Raw genomic sequence first — 17,164 nt, 5'->3', positions numbered from 1 at the left:
GAAAAAGTTATTATTTAATCATTTTTTTTTCATTTATTGATTACCGAAACATAACCTAAAATGTAGAGAGCGGATTAGGTTCACATACGAGAATGTCCCTGGTCCATGGATTTAGAATCTATTAAATGAAAAGATGGATTTAGAATCAATTTTCTCTCTTTTCATTTAATAGATTCTAAATCCACGAACCAGGGATGTAGGAGAACATTCTCGTTTGTGAACCTGATCTGTTCACTAAAATGTGCAGGTTATTCAGTATTGTGTGGCATCACTTAGCACTGTTTGACAACGTTCCTAAAAATGCGTTAATGCATTTTTCTGTTCCTAGAAATGAAAAAACGAGGTAAAAAGCGTTTGATAATTTTGTTTCGTTCCACAAAACATAAATAAGAATTTATGAAAATTTATGTTGCAAGAAACAACTCTGACGAAACAAGTAATCCTATAAACATATGAAAATAACAAATTATGGATTTATGCCATATAAAGAAGCCCAAAAGTGAGAGAGCATATCTTCTCAAGCTCAAAAATAATGTAATTTTTTAAACTTAAAATTGAGGAACATGTCATCAAATAACAATATGGGCATAAATTGATCTAAGAAACACATTTGTCAAATACCTAAAAATCCATTTCTATTCCCGAAATGTGAAAAAGTGCCTTGATCAACCAACGGAGAGGCACCGGAACATGTGGATTTCGCAGAGTTGACTGATGAGGATAACGTGTCATAAGGTCATAGGTGAAGCTGATGCTGTACATGATGGACCCCAGAAATACTGAATTATCTACTGACACTTCTCGTATTTTTTTTTTTCTTTTTTTGTTTCACAGGGTTTTGCTATGGACAAGTTTGGTCAAGTCAACACGTGGATACTTACTAAAGCCAACAAACACACAGATGGATAGGATTACCCTGACGGAAAACCTGCCGGAATATTCGTCAAAGGCAGGGTTTTGGAAGCAAGAGTTTGCCTTTCCCGAAAACTATAAATATTTCTAAACTCCCCCAATTTTAAGCCCTAGATACGATTTCGCCTCCCTTGACCGTGACATTCTGATTGCAGCGAAAATAAGCTCCTAACAGCCTCTAAAACCCTACTTTTCTTATCAATTACTCCTTCGAGTCTCATTTCAATCCATGGAATACTCACCTCTTAGGGAAGGAGAGCTTCGGGGAGAAGTGGATATGGCGTCTTTTCCTCCTCCTTGATTTACTGAAACAATTAAAGATGGAAGCAGCACTGGTTTAGTTTGAAGTTGAGGGCCGCCTGTTTATTGACGATGGATGCGGTGAAGTTTTCTCTTCCGGCGGTTGTGCCCGTGTCAAAGCTTTTGAATGCTGAGGGTTTTAGCAGAGGTGGGGTTACTAAGGTTGAGGAAGCAGAAGTGCGGAAAGCTGAGTCTGGTTCCATTCTTAGAACACCTTCTCCGGTTAACGGTTGGATCTCTTCGTGTAGCCCTAAAGGTCAACTTCTAGTCTTCTCTTCCTCACTGTCATTATTCTTTCCCCCTTTTCCCGGTTTTTTTATGATTTACTGTGAGCCTGTGACTCATTACTTGTTTCACTGATTATGTTATCTAGAGCTTGGTGATATCTCTGGCTTGCATGCCCCTTTCTTTAGTTTCCTTTTCTTCCCTCACAATCTGTGATTAGGCGACCTGGAACTTTTGTCACTGTTATTCTAGCATGAAGATGTATGCCAGTATGTGTAACGGACATCTTTGTTTGTTCAACAAAGTTGTGTTCATACTAGGTTTTTGAAGGCATTAATTTATTGAGTAGTGACTGGCGAACACACCATTTTGTTACTCTCTTACTCTCTGTTAGGGAGGAACGATGCTTTACTTATGCCATGGGATCATTAATCCCCTGGGGTTTGAGAATTTCAGTATTTAGTTTTCTTTGTATTTTGCAGTAGCATAGTACATAATTGGAAAATTTACCCTCTCCCCCACCCCCTCCCCACCAAAAAAAAAACATTAAAATATTTGATTTGGTTTTACTATTACCATCACTGGCATACTTCAAGTTTATTTTAATAGATATACTGATGCATTCGTGCATAATGCGTAGGTTCTTACACATAATATTGTGGCTGCTGGAAAAATTTGTCACTGTAGTATATTTTATGTTCTTGAAAGCTTCTCTATTACATAAACTAATTCTACATTACTTATGTTCATTGCAGATGTAATGCGTGTTACTACTTCAGAACAAGATTCAGCTTCCAGACAGAGAAAGGCTGAAGTTGAACTTTGTAGGGATGAAAAGAAAAATTCCAACTTTCTGGGTGAAAATATCACAGAACACTGTGGGAATGTAAATGCTCCTCTTTTCATGTTGCCCAAGAGTGCAGGTAAACACTGTAATCGAAAATCAGGAAAAGGCGAGAGTACTAGCCCTTGCTTGAAGAGACAAAGAGCAGATCAATTTGAAGATGCCATGAACCATGATGGAGTTGATGATAGTAATGTTATATCTGAGATGCCTGGACCTAGTCAAGAAAAATGCACCTTCTCTGGTAGTATGTACATTTTTAACTCAATATATGTCTAGATATTTATGTATGTGTACATATATGTTTAAATGCAGTATTTCTGTATGCCTGGAAAATATTTTTACAAGCACTTACTTCTTTACTTAAAGTTCCACCCATTGAGGAAACATTTATTCCAATAGGTTTTAGGACAATGATGAAGGAGACAAGGTTAACCCGACAATCAATAGGTTCCAGGACCAGGACACCACACATTTCTTCAAACCTTTGATGGGATGAGGTACAGATATGTGCCAGGGTTGTGATTGTAGGTATGCATAAAAATCTGACTTCCTGAAAGGCTGTGAAGTTCATGCCTACAATCACGAATATGGTATCTTCATTCATTAAATGGAAAAATGAACTCAGTTCATGTAAATCTGCAAAATGAGGAGGTATAAAACCATTGTCAAAACTACTTTCTATTTAATATATGTAGCATCCTTGTAGGTATGTATAAGAATTTGACTTCTTGAAAGGCTGTGAAGTTCATGCCTACAATCACGAATATGGTATCTTCATTCAATACTTGGAAAAATGAACTCAATTCATGTAAATCTGCAAAATGACGAGGTATAAAACCATTGTCAAAACTACTTTCTATTTAATAATATGTAGCGTCCTTTACGGTTTTTCCCATAAGTCCATTACTAATGAATGCATGATATCTCAATACACAGAACTTAGTCACTTACCAAAATCCCTCACTGGATCAAAGGCTTGAAAGTGATTAATTTAGCATCCAATCTACAAATGCTCTGTATTTAATAATCATATTCCGGTTAACTCAACAGTAAAATGTGTCCCCCCTTCCTCAACATTGATGAAACAGTGCTTTTTTTGGGGGGGGGGTGGGAGGTTTTCCTCCTTATTCTCTTCTTAAAGGCATGCAAATCATTATATAGAAGGTACTAAATCACTTTTACTCGTTTGATAGTTTGAACCATTTCAATTAAGGACTTAAAAAGCCATACCATTAAACTGAGATCTGATAGTTACAGGTCTAAAACCATTGTCAGATGATTGGAAAATAGTTAGAAGTGCTTACAAATGTTAGTGACTGTTTTAGGTGGTGAGTGGAAAGCCTCCATGATTTTTAGGCAAGGTGCTGACTATACTAATGGGACACCTTCTAAATGACTAGTAAGGTTTATGCATGTTCTTATTCTTATAAAGCAAACTCGTCTGTAAATTTTTTATTTTTTTTTTAGTGAATACCGAAAAATTAATTCAGTGATTTTGTATAAGCAAAGCGCAAGTTATATTATATTATTTATTTTTTCTTTGATTAAATTTTTTGTAAAGTTATATGTTTTCCATAAATTGATAAGGCTGAGCTTCTTGTTGATATGTTTACCATAAATTATAGTTATCTAATTGGCTGTATTTTTTTTTAAACCAAAAAAAGGTGTAAGTTGGATATGCTATTAACTTTGAAGTCTACTTCTGTTGGAAGAATTTCTGGGTGAGTGAGAAGAAAGAATGAAGTAACTAAATTTTGTAGACATAAATCTGGTCAGCATTTCTGATGCAGTTGCCTTGGCTTGGCTTGGCTTGGCTGGACCAGAATGACCCTCTCTGGAGACCTATGCCGTGATGCAACCTGGCCAAATTGGTTTTCTGGTCTATAGAGGAATGGTAGTTGATATAGGCATGTATAATTTTATTCTCTTATTTTTAACAGGTTGGGTAGATAAGGTAGATACATAAGGAATTTTTTTTGGGGGTTATTTAGTTTCTTTTTCAGTTGGTTTCCATTAATATGTTTTATTTTTCTTTTATATTGGACATGTAATACGGTAGGGCCGTAGGGGGATTGGATTGAAAATCGAATGAAAGTAATTGGGGTTAGCATTTACTTTGGGTGACTGAGCTGGCGATTATTGCGGCAGTGTCCCTTTTTCTTCTCTCCTCTCCTCTCCTCTCCTCTCTCATATTCATCTTTCTTCTTCGTCCTCTCTTCTAACTTCTTTTCTCTCACTGATTCCCTCCACTCCTGTATCGCGGTAACCTGGTTAAGCATTACTGCCTGAACCTTGCAAATTGATTGGAATGTTCTTTATCATTCTCAAGCTTGGGGTTTAAACTTTACCAGAGGCAATCTCAACCCCAGGAGCTCACGTCCTAAACCTTTCTGCTGAAGATAGAAATTGAATCTGGTTTCTCCGTTGGTATCGCTTCTGTCGATCCTTGATATCACATTTATTCATTTAACCTACTGATGTGGATTTTTGGAGATTATTGCTCACAGAATTCGATAGATTTGGACCTTGTGATATTATACCAGAAATTTCAGGATGATTCATGACGATGGGAGGTATCTCTTAGTACTGGAATAGCTTCAGTCTCCATCCTCTTTCTTTTATCGAATTGGCCATGGGTAGGTAGAAGACGACTTGTGATTAAAGTACACATTTTCCCCTGATTTTTAAGTTTTTTTCCCCTTCCTGTTATGTCCCTTAAAGACTTTAAATACGAGAATTGTCCTCCTTGAATTTATTCCATGCTTTAATCCTTATCTTGTTATTTAACTGTGGAATTCTTGATTGACCTCTTCAATCCAATAATGGTTTTGCGACCCGGATTGCACCAGTTTCATTCATGGTCAGGGTATTCTCCATTTGTCAACTATAACGTTAATGGCAAGGGTTGAGGGATTGGTATAGGAATTTGACTTGTTCCTAGGAGATACCAACCCAAATTGATATGGATAGGATGTTCAAATCCATAGAGAAAAAAGCCTGATATTTCCTGTGTATTGATTGGTTTGCTGTGTATAACGGACCAAGTTGTTCCCACCTGATATTGGTCCTGGTCTGGTGATTCAGAATGGTATTAACCAATTCTTTAAATTATGGTGGATTGGTATGTCAGATGGGCTCCTCCATTCTGACTGCATTTAAATGAGTGATATTCTGTTATTTTAATTTGGGGTGCATTGGTTAGATATGAAATGAAAAAATTTTAATAGCGTAAGAATTTTTTAAAGCATTTGACGTGTACGATTATTTTAATAGAACTCCTTTATGAAGGATTGTAGTAGCATACTGCAGGTTTGTATGGTTGACATTAAATAAGGCAGGCTAATTTGTTAGAAAACATGATGGCATTTCTCATTCTCTTGCTGTTATTGATGTAGGGAAAACCCTAGGAAATAAGTCCCTATGCAGGTTGACTAGTCTGGCCACACTAACGTAGGTTTGAACTCAGAAATGGGCTGTAATGTAAAGGAGGACAGAAACATACATGAGTCATAAGCAAACTTAAAACCAGGAAATCACGGAAGCCATGGGCCCATAAGTAATAAAAATCCAAGCGTTAGCATCAACTTAACAGAATCCAATTAAGCAATATGGGGGTGGGAACATGTAGCAGTGAATTGTCAATGAGGTGCATGCATTTCAAAGTCCCTAATAATAGCAGTTACTAGTTCAGCCCTTAACTTGCATTCAATTAATGAGAACCACTAATATCTTTATGCAAAATTTCAGCTAAGGATTAAGTAGCAGCAAACAGAAAGGATTCAGCAGGGATTGGGGCATGCGACAGAGAACATGGATTAAAAAAATAAAGGTTTATGCTACTGTATTAACAGCAGGGGGAAAAAAAAAAAAAAAAAACAAAGAAGAAAAATTCAAGGACTGGGGAGATGAGAAAGAAAAGGAGTAAGTAAGGAAGTAGGGGAAGAGAGAGGGGGGTGAACTTACCTTACTGCCGAGAGAGAAAAAGTGGAAGAAGAATTATCCGCGATGAGAGGAGAGAGAGACTCACGTTGGGGGAGGGGAGAAGCTCTTGTGCCAAAACTGAATTCTCGCTTTTCATTCATTAACTTGGCCGTAGGCCTTACAGTCCAATTATAAAATAAAACTAAAAGGAATCACAACAGAATCTACTAATTTAAATAAAGAGTCCTAACCTTTTAGGAAATAAGCAAAAGGAATAAAAAACAGAATCTGCTAATTTAAGTAAAGAGTCATAACCTTTTAGGAAATAAAAAAAGTTATACTTTAATTAAAAAAAAAAAAAAAACAACAACAACTTTACTTCCTAAAAGAAACCATAAACTAGCATTCCTCCTTGCGTTGAGTAATAGCAAGTAGGGCCCATGTAAGCTGTCCAAGGAGGTCGATCAAAGAGTTTCCCTACTTGCGTTGAACTCAAGTGGGGCCCTCAAGTTGATCCTTATCCATCCAGCCAAATAGAGCCCAAGCTGGATTGTCTTCTGCGATACCTCCTCTGGGAAACCTGATAGTTTGGACTGATGTCCCCATCAGTTATGTTACATATTTAATGATACAGTTTCTGGTTTTCTACATCACCTTCAAATTTTTTGATTGTAGAGGCTAACACATAGCATACAGAGTGAAGTATGATAAAATTTTGTCTCTATGTGTTTATATTATAAAAGAGTCGTATTTGTACTTCTTTGAATTTTGTACTTATGTTGCCTTTCATGTGTTATTACTTGCAGAGAAATCTCGGGTTGTGAAACAGAAGCATGGCCGTGATGTCAAACGTGTTAAAGCAAAGAATAAATTTGACCCTTTCTTTCCAAAGGGTGGTCTTTTGAGCTCTAACTCAGCTGTAGGAGGGAACAACATTCTAGGTATGCCGTCATCCTTCTATTATTTTCTTGGCTTGGCATGTTAATTATTTTTGTGGTTCTCTAGTGCTGTCAACTTTAGTGTACTCTACTGTTGGAAACAGTTGTACTTGCATAACTCAGGTTTAAGCAGATAACTGATTTATATTTTTGGCAGTAAGTGCTTAAGCTTTAGAAACATGTTATTTTGCATATTTTATTGTACCCGGATTTCCTTGGGATTTTGGAATCGCTTTGGTCTTCAGTTTCACCATGATTGAAGTGACGCACTTGTCTCAAAATTTTCACTTGATGCTTCCAAATGTCAAAATGTAAGTGATTTGAGATGAAATTGACATTTTGAAATGTCAAAAATATAATTTCTTATAATAGGAACAGAATACTTAAAAATTGGAATTCGGAATGAATCATGAAATCTTGTTCCAATATCTATTGCACCTGCTGGTCTGTTACCGGTTTGTATTGTCCTGTCTTCTAAATAGCTCCAAATTTAGAAAAGGAATATACTTAAAGGATTACATGTGATATTATTACTATTTCAATTGTAAAAATTTGACTGTAGCATCCAATTATCCAAAGGTTATTATTCTCTGGCATCTTGATTGTGTAATTCATTTTAGTATGCATCCCCCCCTCCCCCCAAAGGATGCATTAGGAAACGTCAGTTTGTGGATGGACTTCACTAAAGATTTAAGCTTTTTGATCATTGGGCTGCATTTACGTAAAGTGTTATCTTTTATTCCTTTCTGTTGGAATATGTGTCCACAATAGGGGGAGTGTCCCCATCGTGGAATGAGTCCTAGTCTAAGTGAGTTGGGGGGGGGGTTTGTCCCTACCTTTCCAAGTTAGACTAGGTTGCTTTATGTCTTTGATTGTTAGTAGGAGTTAGTTTCCTATTCAGATTACAATTTTATTTTTAAGTTTATAAATAAAGGCAGAACCCACAATAGATCACAATGGTCTGAGTCTATTGTGGGTGGATTTAGCAACTTTTCCATCGTATCTCTCTTCTCCTTTCTTCTTCTTTGATTCTGGTTCTCAATCTCTACATTATTAGCAAGAGTTTCAGTTCCACTACGTTACAGCCTCTCCATTGCCACCTATGCTGGTCTATCTTCTCCTATCTTGGAGGAGTCCCACTGGCTATCAATCTCCTATTAGGACTCCTGCCTCACTAGAGTTCTACAGGATGTCAAACCCTATCCTCTTATAGACTTTGTGTAGCTGTCCACAATTGCCACACGTGGTGATAGATTCCTAATGTAACTCTTATTGCTAGATCTCCTTGTCAGATAGAGTTTCCATCAATGTGGATTCCTATCATAGTATATATAGGTGCTATTGTAACACAAATCTAATTTAAGAAATACAATCACAATTCAATTCCTATTATGGTATCAGAGCCATAATGTTCCAATGAGCAACACTGCCGCTTCAATTTGATTTTTTTTTAAAGATCCTTTATATTTGTTGAGAGGTCTCCCACAAGCTTCCCTCTTCAGCGCCAACCTCCCTCTCCCCTCTCTCTCCCTTTTCTCTCCTTTTAACCGTACGACCAACCCACCTCCACCATTGCCGATCTCTTTGTCACCACCCCTGCACCTACACCCTCCCCCTCCCTACGACCCACTCTAGGGCACATCACCTTATCTCCCTCAAGCTTTCCTCCAAAAATTGTGTATTGGAAGACTCAAATTGTCCCTTACCTCATGGGATAATGTCTTTATGACTACGTTACGGGCGACCTCCGTTGCCCTCAGGATTCAACCCAAGCAAAATCATGGCGTGAACAAGATGCCTCTATCATGAGTTTACTAATCCCATCCCTCTCTGAGGAGGCCCTACCATTAGCAATCGGATGATCCACTAGCAAGGAGATCTAGGATGCTCTTCAGGCAGCTTTCAGCTGTCCTTCCACAACCATGATTCTGTCCTTAATTTCGTTCTTCAAAGTCTAGTTCACAAACCAAATGAGACAATAACTCAGTTTCTACATCGAGCCAAGTCTCTATTTGATGAACTCACAATTGTTGGTAAGCCTCTTCCAGCTGAAGACTTCATTATTCATATCTTCCTTGCTCTCTGTATTGAATATCTGAACCTTGCCTCTATTATGATGGCTCGCTTAGAACAAGTAACCTACAATGAACTTCATGGTCTTCTTATGAGTCACGAGAACCTACTAAAGTTTCGGTGTGCTATTATTGATCCTTTTGCCGATGCATCTGCCAACCTCTGTCATGGCACCGGTACCCCTTTCTCTGATGGGCGTGGCACCACCTCCTCTTGAGACCGTGGCTGTGGTCGTGGCCGGGCAAGCAGTTTTGGGACAAGCTGCGGTGCTGTAGGAGATGGTGTGGAATGGGAAGGTGGTTTTATCAAAGCGAACATGGCAGGAGATGTAAATGCGATCAGTGGCAATATCTATACACCGATAACTAACATAAAAGGGACTGTACCCTAGAAAGACACAAGGGGCAGACCGAGGGTCAACCTTATGATGATTATAGGGACATCGTCATGGAAAGCAGAGACATCCAAACACTTTAAGAAAAGAATAGTCAGGGGCATTGTGAGTAACTAATTGGTATGGAGAGATATTCCCGGTGACAGTTGAGGGCATGCGATTGATGAGGTATACAACTGCCTTGAAGGCATAGTCCCAATAATCCTGAGGAACAGAGGCGTGGGAGAGCAGAGTAATACCGTGCTTGTTACAGTGTTCAATAGTGCCCTGCTGCTCATGGGTGTGGGGACATGAAACTCTATGTTGGATACCGAGTTGGCAAAATAAGAGGGGAGGGAGTGGTATTCCCCACCCCAATCCGTATGGATGGATTTGATGGAACGAGAAAATTCATGCTCAACCATAGTGCGAAGAGTTTCAAAAGTGGAAAATACATCCGATTTTAATTTTAAGGGATAAAACCGAATATATTTAGTGCAATCATCCACGAATAAAACAAAGTAACGATGTTCTACTGAAGAAATATTGGGGTGAGGACCCCATACATCACTAAGATGTAAACGACTAGACTTGCCCATGTGACATGCAAGGGAGAAAGAGAGAGAGAGAGAGAGAGGCTTCTGAAGACACTAATGAGGTAACAAAGGTGAAGAACTCGATCATGAGGATGGCCTAAACGTTGATGCCAACGAACATAGGATGAGGTAGCAGTAAGATTGGCGGGAAAGGAAGGCGACACGGAGTAGAGCCCATTCTTACTCGTCTCGGAAATGAGGGTTTGCTTGGTCACTAGATCCTTCAGAAGAAAAGAAAAGGAATGAAATTCAAATAAATGGAATTATCACGACAAAATTGTTGAACTGATAAAAGAGAGAGTGAGAGAAGCTACATGTAAAACATTAGAAAGAGTAAAAAAACATGAATGAGAGATAAGAGAAAGAGAACCTATGTGAGAGATAGGGAGACCCTTACCATTGGCTACATGAAGCTGATTGTTACCTATGTATGGTTCAAATGTAGAGAAAGAAGTCAGATCAAGAGTGGCATGATGAGTTGCACTGGTGTTAGGGATCCAAGAGGTGGTGTAAGTTTGGGGTTGGTATGAGGGAGGGGGACTCGGTGGTGTAAGATTGGGGCTGGTGGGTGGGAAAAGAGGGATATGGTGCAGAGTAGTGGGTGTGAGGGGGTTGGTGTGGATAGTGGTGGGCTATAGGAGGTTTGGGGAAGATGGGTGGTTTGGGTTGGTTACCTTGGCATTGGGAATGGTAATAGCAACTATCCACTTGATGATTAGTGCGACCGCAAATAGTGCAAGGGCTGTGAGCAAAAGCATTAGATCGCCCAAAACCGCTTGCCCGACCACAACCTGGAGAGGAGGTGGTGCCACGCCCACCAAAGAAAGGGATACTGGTGCCACGACCATGCTGAGGGAGGTTGGCCAATGCATTGGCAGAAGGATCAATAATAGCACAATGAGACTTAAGTAGGTTCTCGTGACTCATAAAAAGACCATGTAGTTCATTGTAGGTGATCAGTTATGAGCGAGCATCATAATAGAGGCAAGTTCTAATATTCAATGGTCGACGCCTGGTAAGTTTAAACTAGAGGGGGCCTATTAGGCCTAGTTCAAGTCTGGTCAAGCCGATGGTACACTCCCGATGCTAATTGAAAGATGCGAAGGAATAGTGCTGATCTATAATTTGTTAACCCTAATGAGTGAATTTGACGGGGAATCAAGACTGAATTTAAATTTAAAAGGACTTTCTTTATTAGCAGAACAAGAAAGAAATGATTCAGAAAATAAATGCTGTTAGAATTGATCCAAATGATCAAAGAATTAAAAAAAAAAAATCTATTGGGATAAAAGAAATCCATAAAAGGGTTCGAGTGCGAAAGATATGAATATTGAAGTCTTCAGTTGGAAGAGGCTTACCAACAAATGCGAGTTCATCAGACAGAGACTTGGCTCGATGTAGAAACTAAGTTATCATCTCATCTGGTTTGTGAACCAGATTTTGAAGAGAGACATTAAGGGACTCCTGGTTATGAAAGGAGAGCTAAAAGTTGCCTGAAGAGCATCCCAGATCTCCTTGCTAGTGGTCCATCCAACTGCTAATGGTAGGGCATCCTTCGAGAGGGAGGCGATTAGTAAACTCATGATAGAGGCATTTTGTTCATGCCATGGTTTTGCTTGGGTTGAATCCCGAGTGCGACGGAGGTCACCTGTAACGTAGTCAGAGAGGCGTTGACCTATAAGGTAGGGACAATTTGAGCCTTTCAATACACATAGTTCTTGGAGGAAAGCTTGAGGGAGATAAGGTGATGTGCCCCAGAGTGGGTCGTAGGAAGAGGGGAGGATGTAGATGCAGGGGTTGTGAGAGAGAGAGATCGGCAATGGTGGAGGTGGGTTGGTTGCATAGTTAGAAGGAGAGAAAAGGGAGAGAGAGTGTGGCATGAGGAGAGGGGACAGGATGGCGTGAGGGAGGTTGGCGCTGAAGAGGGAGGCTCGTGGGAGACCTCTCAACAAATATAAAGGATCTTAAAAAAAAAAAAAAAAAAAAAAAAAAAAAAAAAAAAAAAAAAAAAAAAAAAAAAAAAAATCTAATTGAACTGGGAGTGTTGCTCGTTTGAGCATATGGCTCTTGATACCATAATAGGAATTGAATTGTGATTGTATTTCTTAAATTGTATTTGTGTTACAATAGGACCTATATATACTATGATTGGAATCCACATTGATGGAAACTCTATCTGACAAGGGGTTCTAATAATAAGAGTTACATTAGGAATCTATTATCACATGTGGCAATTGTGGACAGCAACACAAACTCTATGTGAGGGTAGGGTTTGACATCATGTTGAAGTCTAGTGAGGTAGATAAAGAGAAGAACTTATGTTCACTGTAAAAGTTTGAAAATGCTGCTCATACAGAAAATTCCAAATAAATGTGTGTATCAATTACCACTACAAGGAGAGTACTCATTATTGTGTATGATACTATGACTTGTTATATGCTAGATCTTTTGTGGAGTGTTTTACAGCATTTTAATGTCTAGGATTGTTAAACCAATATTTATCCACAGAAAGACTTCAGTGGTTCTAGAATGCAGACTATTATGCTTTTCTGCATGCTTTTCTTTAAACACCTAAGAAGCATGCTTGAGATATAAGTTAGAATGGTCAGTGGGACTGTCAGGGCAAGGAGTGCTAAATGTTCTAATCGTCATCAAAACTACCATTCTCATAATTGGCCATTTGCTGAAATATGTATTTGTAACTTTCTATTTACGGATACAAACAGAGAAGGTTTTGGCCTTTGGGAGAGCTTTTTTATGACAGATTGACAATCATTCTCTTTTGCTACTGGTGTGATTTTTTTTTTTTTTTTTTTGGTCTGTTTTGCAAGTCTGAAATATTGTATATCTTTTGGTAATTGTTGAATGATAATTCTAGGAAGAAACATATGATTTTCCATCCCTTTTGCTGCTATTTTTTTTTGGGTTGGGGGGTGGTGGGGTGGGGGTTTCCTTTATCAGATTTCCTTTCTAAGCTGCTGATGTTTGAATATTTTCTTACATAAAATTTATTATTGCACTGTGAACATTGTATATCAGGAATATATGGTCTCAAGTCAGGTATTCATGATGTTACAAAGCATGTAGATGAGCTGTCATTGAATGAGCTCCTTGATGGCAGTTATGAATGTTCTAATATATGCCAAGACATAGGGAAGAAGGTAGCCGATACAAATGAAAACATTCTACATTCAGTCAGAAAGGCATGCTTTATACTTCAGCTCAAGAGACCTGTGCAGTCCCAAAATTCTTTTGAGTTAGATAGTGGTTCCAATAGAAATGCACCTTCATGGTTAGTGATCTCTGGTTCTTGCGGCACAAGCAGTATGGACTGTGATAAAGTGGTTAACAACACAGCAAATTTCACTTCGCCGAGTGAGGTAAGTTTTGAGAGAAATACCTGGCCATGTGTGGGCCAGATCATAAATAATGTCTACCAAAGGCATAGCTGTATAAGTGGTGCATGTTCTAGTGGGGCGGGGAGGTGGATAATTTCTGTGGATCCTACTCCAAAGGAAATAACTTGCTTGACATGCCATTGTCTCTTTCTTTTCTTTTCTTTTCTTTTCTTCCTCTCTTTATTTATTTATTTATTTCGTTATTTTTTTTGGGATTACTAACAGTAAATGTCCGAAAGTCTGATGCAACATCAACACAGCCTTTTCCCAACTAAATGGGGTCAGCTGTCTGAAAGTCTGATAGAATTGTAAAATATTTCCGATAGTGGCAGCGACGCTACTGCGTCATCTGCGTCCATTTGAATATCATGTGGTACTGGACCTTATGGTGGGGACGTACCCACTTCACATGTATGTTTTTTTAAAACTTGGCTGTAGTTCGCCTTCGGCTCTACTTAGTGGGGTATGCTAGTTTTGCTAAATTGTAGATATAGTTCTTGTTTACCTGTTAAAGTTAAGGGTGTCAACTTAAAACTGAAACCAGCTGTTTAAAGCCTAATCGAATCGAACCGAACAAAAGTAAATCAGTTTGGTTTTGGTTTCAAAGGCTAGAATCTTTTTTTGGTTCAGTTCGGTTTGGATATTATGACTTCTGGTTAATTATGGCTTTTGCTGTCTTTGTTCCTTAAGATTCACTATTCCTGTAGCAAGCGTGGACCTTCTGTCAATGTTAACAATTCCCCATTACTTCAGCCTAAAGATATCCTGGAACGGTTAGCACTACCACCAGCCAAAGATTTGGATTCTCTCCTATTGGATTTGTCCAAGCTAGGAGTGTCTTCAAGGAGTTCTACAGATCTACGTCCAAGCAAGCTAACATCTAAGAGAGTTGGCTTGCCCCCTTTTTCTTGGTCACATTCTATTGGTGTGCCATGCAAAACCAATGCTGATGTGGGCAAGCTGGGTACAACCAGGAGCACAAGTCAAGGTCGATGGGTAAGGATAGGAAGTGCTGCCAGCTCTCTTGGGAATGCCTGTGGTGGTTTTTCAGATTTGGATTCATTGACTTACGATCTCAGTTTAATTCCTTCAAGAGGACTAAAGCTGGGTCTTTCTGAAGATGAAAAAGTACCCTCAGTGCATTTTAAACCTCCTTGGCAAGAGCCATTATCATCTACTACAAGATTTTATCCAGCTTCTCATATTTCAGGTAAGAGCAGACTGAAGGGTTTATGTGCTATTAGTTTACTCCATTTCTGGAGCTTGGGCTGTGTATCTTCTTTAATTTAATTTATCTATTATTGTTTGCTGAACTCCGGAAAATGATTTAAATTACTATATTTTCCCCCCCAAACACCAGAAGCTGAACAGGATATGAAGTATCAGGGAAATGGTGACATCTTAAAGGACAATTTTGTTAAAAAAGAGCAGTCCAAAATTAAAAGCGATGATGGTTGTACTAATAATTGCTACTGTTCTCCATCAAAATCTGCTGTTGGTGACTGCAATGGACTTTTGTCAAATTCACTTATGCCAGAAAACTCGAAGCAAGGTACTTTTGCTTATCAAGGATACAACCTTATTTTCCTTTTGGACAATTCACCTATACTTTGTTCGGTTGTTTGTTGTGTTTGTTAATTGGTTGTTCCTACAGAAAGAATGTTCTGCAGATAAGCTGCCCTATTTTAGAAAACTCTTATAGCAGTAATGCCAGTTAGTTTTTTTAAATCAGGAAGCTACTCGTAGTGGTACTATTCACTACCTAGTGACTAAATAAATAGTGATGATGCATGCAAGGTCTATCTCATTTAATGATATCAACCATATATGTGAGACCTTTTAATCTATTGTCACCTCTTGAAGGGACAGAGCACAATGTCAAACTGACTGAACATCCCTTCTCTTTCTGAAATTTTCCTTGATTCCTAATTGGTAACCTATATCTGGAAATTTAATCTTTAGATCAGATGGATAGTCTCTGGGATATGCCCCCTCCCTGAAGTCATCAGTCATTGAGCAGCCTAGATTGATGAGTTGCTGCACCATGAGCTAGTTGTGGACTTGATATATTTATGTATCTTGCAGTTACCAATTTGCAAATTAGTAAAGTTCGCTGCTTATATATATATATATATATATATATTTCCCACCCCCCTTCTTTTTGGTAGAATTGCTACTGATTGTTATCAAAGCTTTTGACTATTTATATTGTCGGCTTTGTTTATGGCAGCTGTACATTGTCCAAGACTACTGGCTGCTGCTCAAATACTCTGTGAGATAGCAAGTGATTTCAGGAAACAAATCCAAACCAATGGGAAGAACAGATGGCCCAAGAAACCATCACAGAAGGCCATGAAAGCTTGCAAGTTGAAGAGTGCAACAGGAAAAGCAGTTCTGTCTATTGCAGCAAAATCAGTGACAGGATCTGGTGATCTGGTCAAGGTTGCTGAACAGATGACACAGTCAAAGCCGCCCAAGTTCTACACAGCTGATAAGAATAAGGATCTGGTTTACACCAACAACCTTGGAAAAGGATTAATAAAATGGCCGACAGGCCCAACAACAACATCAAGTACATCATCTCCTACTAAATTAGAGGGGGTCACAGCGGCTGATTCTAAGGTATCGAACACTAACATGGTGAATCTACTAGGTATGAAGTCCTTTTCCACTCGAGTACTAGAAAAGGCATGCAACAGTCATCAGAAGCCAAGAAAACCACTGACAGTGGATTGGGGAAGAGGAAGATGCAAGAAAGAGTAAATGGCTCCTTCATTCTTGGCAATGCCTGCTTGTTTATTTAGCTTCTGGCTCGGTATGTATATATTTCATAAATTGAGTTTGATATCATTGTATTGGTATCTAGAGAGCTGAGGTTGATGTTTTAACAATAAATTGGAGGGTGGGGGCATTGGGTTCATTATAGGGAAGGTTGTAAATTGGTCTTTGCCTTGTGTAAAGCATTGGATGAGGCAATAGAATTCCCTGTTTGTTTCTCTGTTTGCCCATTTCTTCTTTCCTAATCCCAACAATGACATGGGGCCATGGGCTATGTACTGATATCTCTTTATCTCCACTGATTTCAGGATGTGACCCTTGGGGCTGTTTAACTTAAAACACACAAAATTAGTGAAATAAGGTGTTTTGGGCTTGGGTTGGTGATCCAACTTTGGACAAAGAAGACATATTTTGGATCAAGTCAAGAGTCAAATTTCAAAGTCCTATTCAATTGAGGGAAAAAACTGGCTTGTTATTATGGCTGAGTATACTAATACCTTTTTGTCTCATCTCTTTACCTCAAATGAAATTACCTCGCTTCCCTCTTATAGATAATACTTTTTTGTTGCATATCATTGGTTCTCTCCTCTATGTTGCTTGCTTAGAGATACCTCTCCCTTCAATTAGGAAAGTCTTGTTATGCACCTTCTGTGTAGTTTTGAATTTTTTAGTTCTCTTGTTTTTTGACATTTACAATTTTACTTGGGCTGAAATTTAGCACAAGGGACCTCTATCCCATAAAAATTTTAGCCACATATTGGCGTCTGAGTACTTAGTCTAGGGAGAAGCTCTTTGCAGATGGG

General features: G+C 38.7%; 1 protein-coding gene across 4 annotated transcripts; it reads left to right on the top strand.

Moving 5' to 3' along the window:
• Nucleotides 1–946: 946 nt before the first annotated feature.
• LOC122082314 lies at nt 947–16,916 on the top strand. 4 transcript variants are annotated; one of them, XR_006141274.1, is made up of 8 exons: nt 947–1,468; nt 2,193–2,528; nt 7,012–7,146; nt 13,225–13,565; nt 14,274–14,793; nt 14,944–15,135; nt 15,814–16,398; nt 16,670–16,916. XR_006141274.1 is itself a non-coding variant. In XM_042649782.1 (7 exons), the coding sequence occupies exons 1-7, from the start codon at nt 1,285–1,287 to the stop codon at nt 16,344–16,346; spliced, it is 2,178 nt and encodes a 725-aa protein (XP_042505716.1). In that variant the 5' UTR covers nt 947–1,284; the 3' UTR covers nt 16,347–16,579. The 4 variants fall into 4 exon arrangements, 3 of the variants coding, with proteins under 3 accessions (XP_042505716.1, XP_042505715.1, XP_042505714.1); XM_042649782.1 differs by lacking the exon at nt 16,670–16,916 and having other exon boundaries at nt 14,337–14,793; nt 15,814–16,579; XM_042649781.1 differs by lacking the exon at nt 16,670–16,916 and having other exon boundaries at nt 948–1,468; nt 2,193–2,525; nt 15,814–16,579.
• Nucleotides 16,917–17,164: the final 248 nt, after the last annotated feature.

Source organism: Macadamia integrifolia, chromosome 6 (genome assembly GCF_013358625.1).
Source record: "Macadamia integrifolia cultivar HAES 741 chromosome 6, SCU_Mint_v3, whole genome shotgun sequence".
Classification (NCBI taxonomy): domain Eukaryota; kingdom Viridiplantae; phylum Streptophyta; class Magnoliopsida; order Proteales; family Proteaceae; genus Macadamia; species Macadamia integrifolia.
This window is presented reverse-complemented; position numbering and strand designations above follow the sequence as displayed.

Bases quoted from the DNA above. Each gene is read 5' to 3' on its own strand.
- LOC122082314 (XM_042649780.1), top strand. From the start codon at position 1,285: ATGGATGCGGTGAAGTTTTCTCTTCCGGCGGTTGTGCCCGTGTCAAAG. The intron at 7,147-13,224 runs GTATGCCGTCAT...ATTGTATATCAG, and splicing joins AGGAGGGAACAACATTCTAG to GAATATATGGTCTCAAGTCA. The intron at 15,136-15,813 runs GTACTTTTGCTT...TGTTTATGGCAG, and splicing joins GCCAGAAAACTCGAAGCAAG to CTGTACATTGTCCAAGACTA.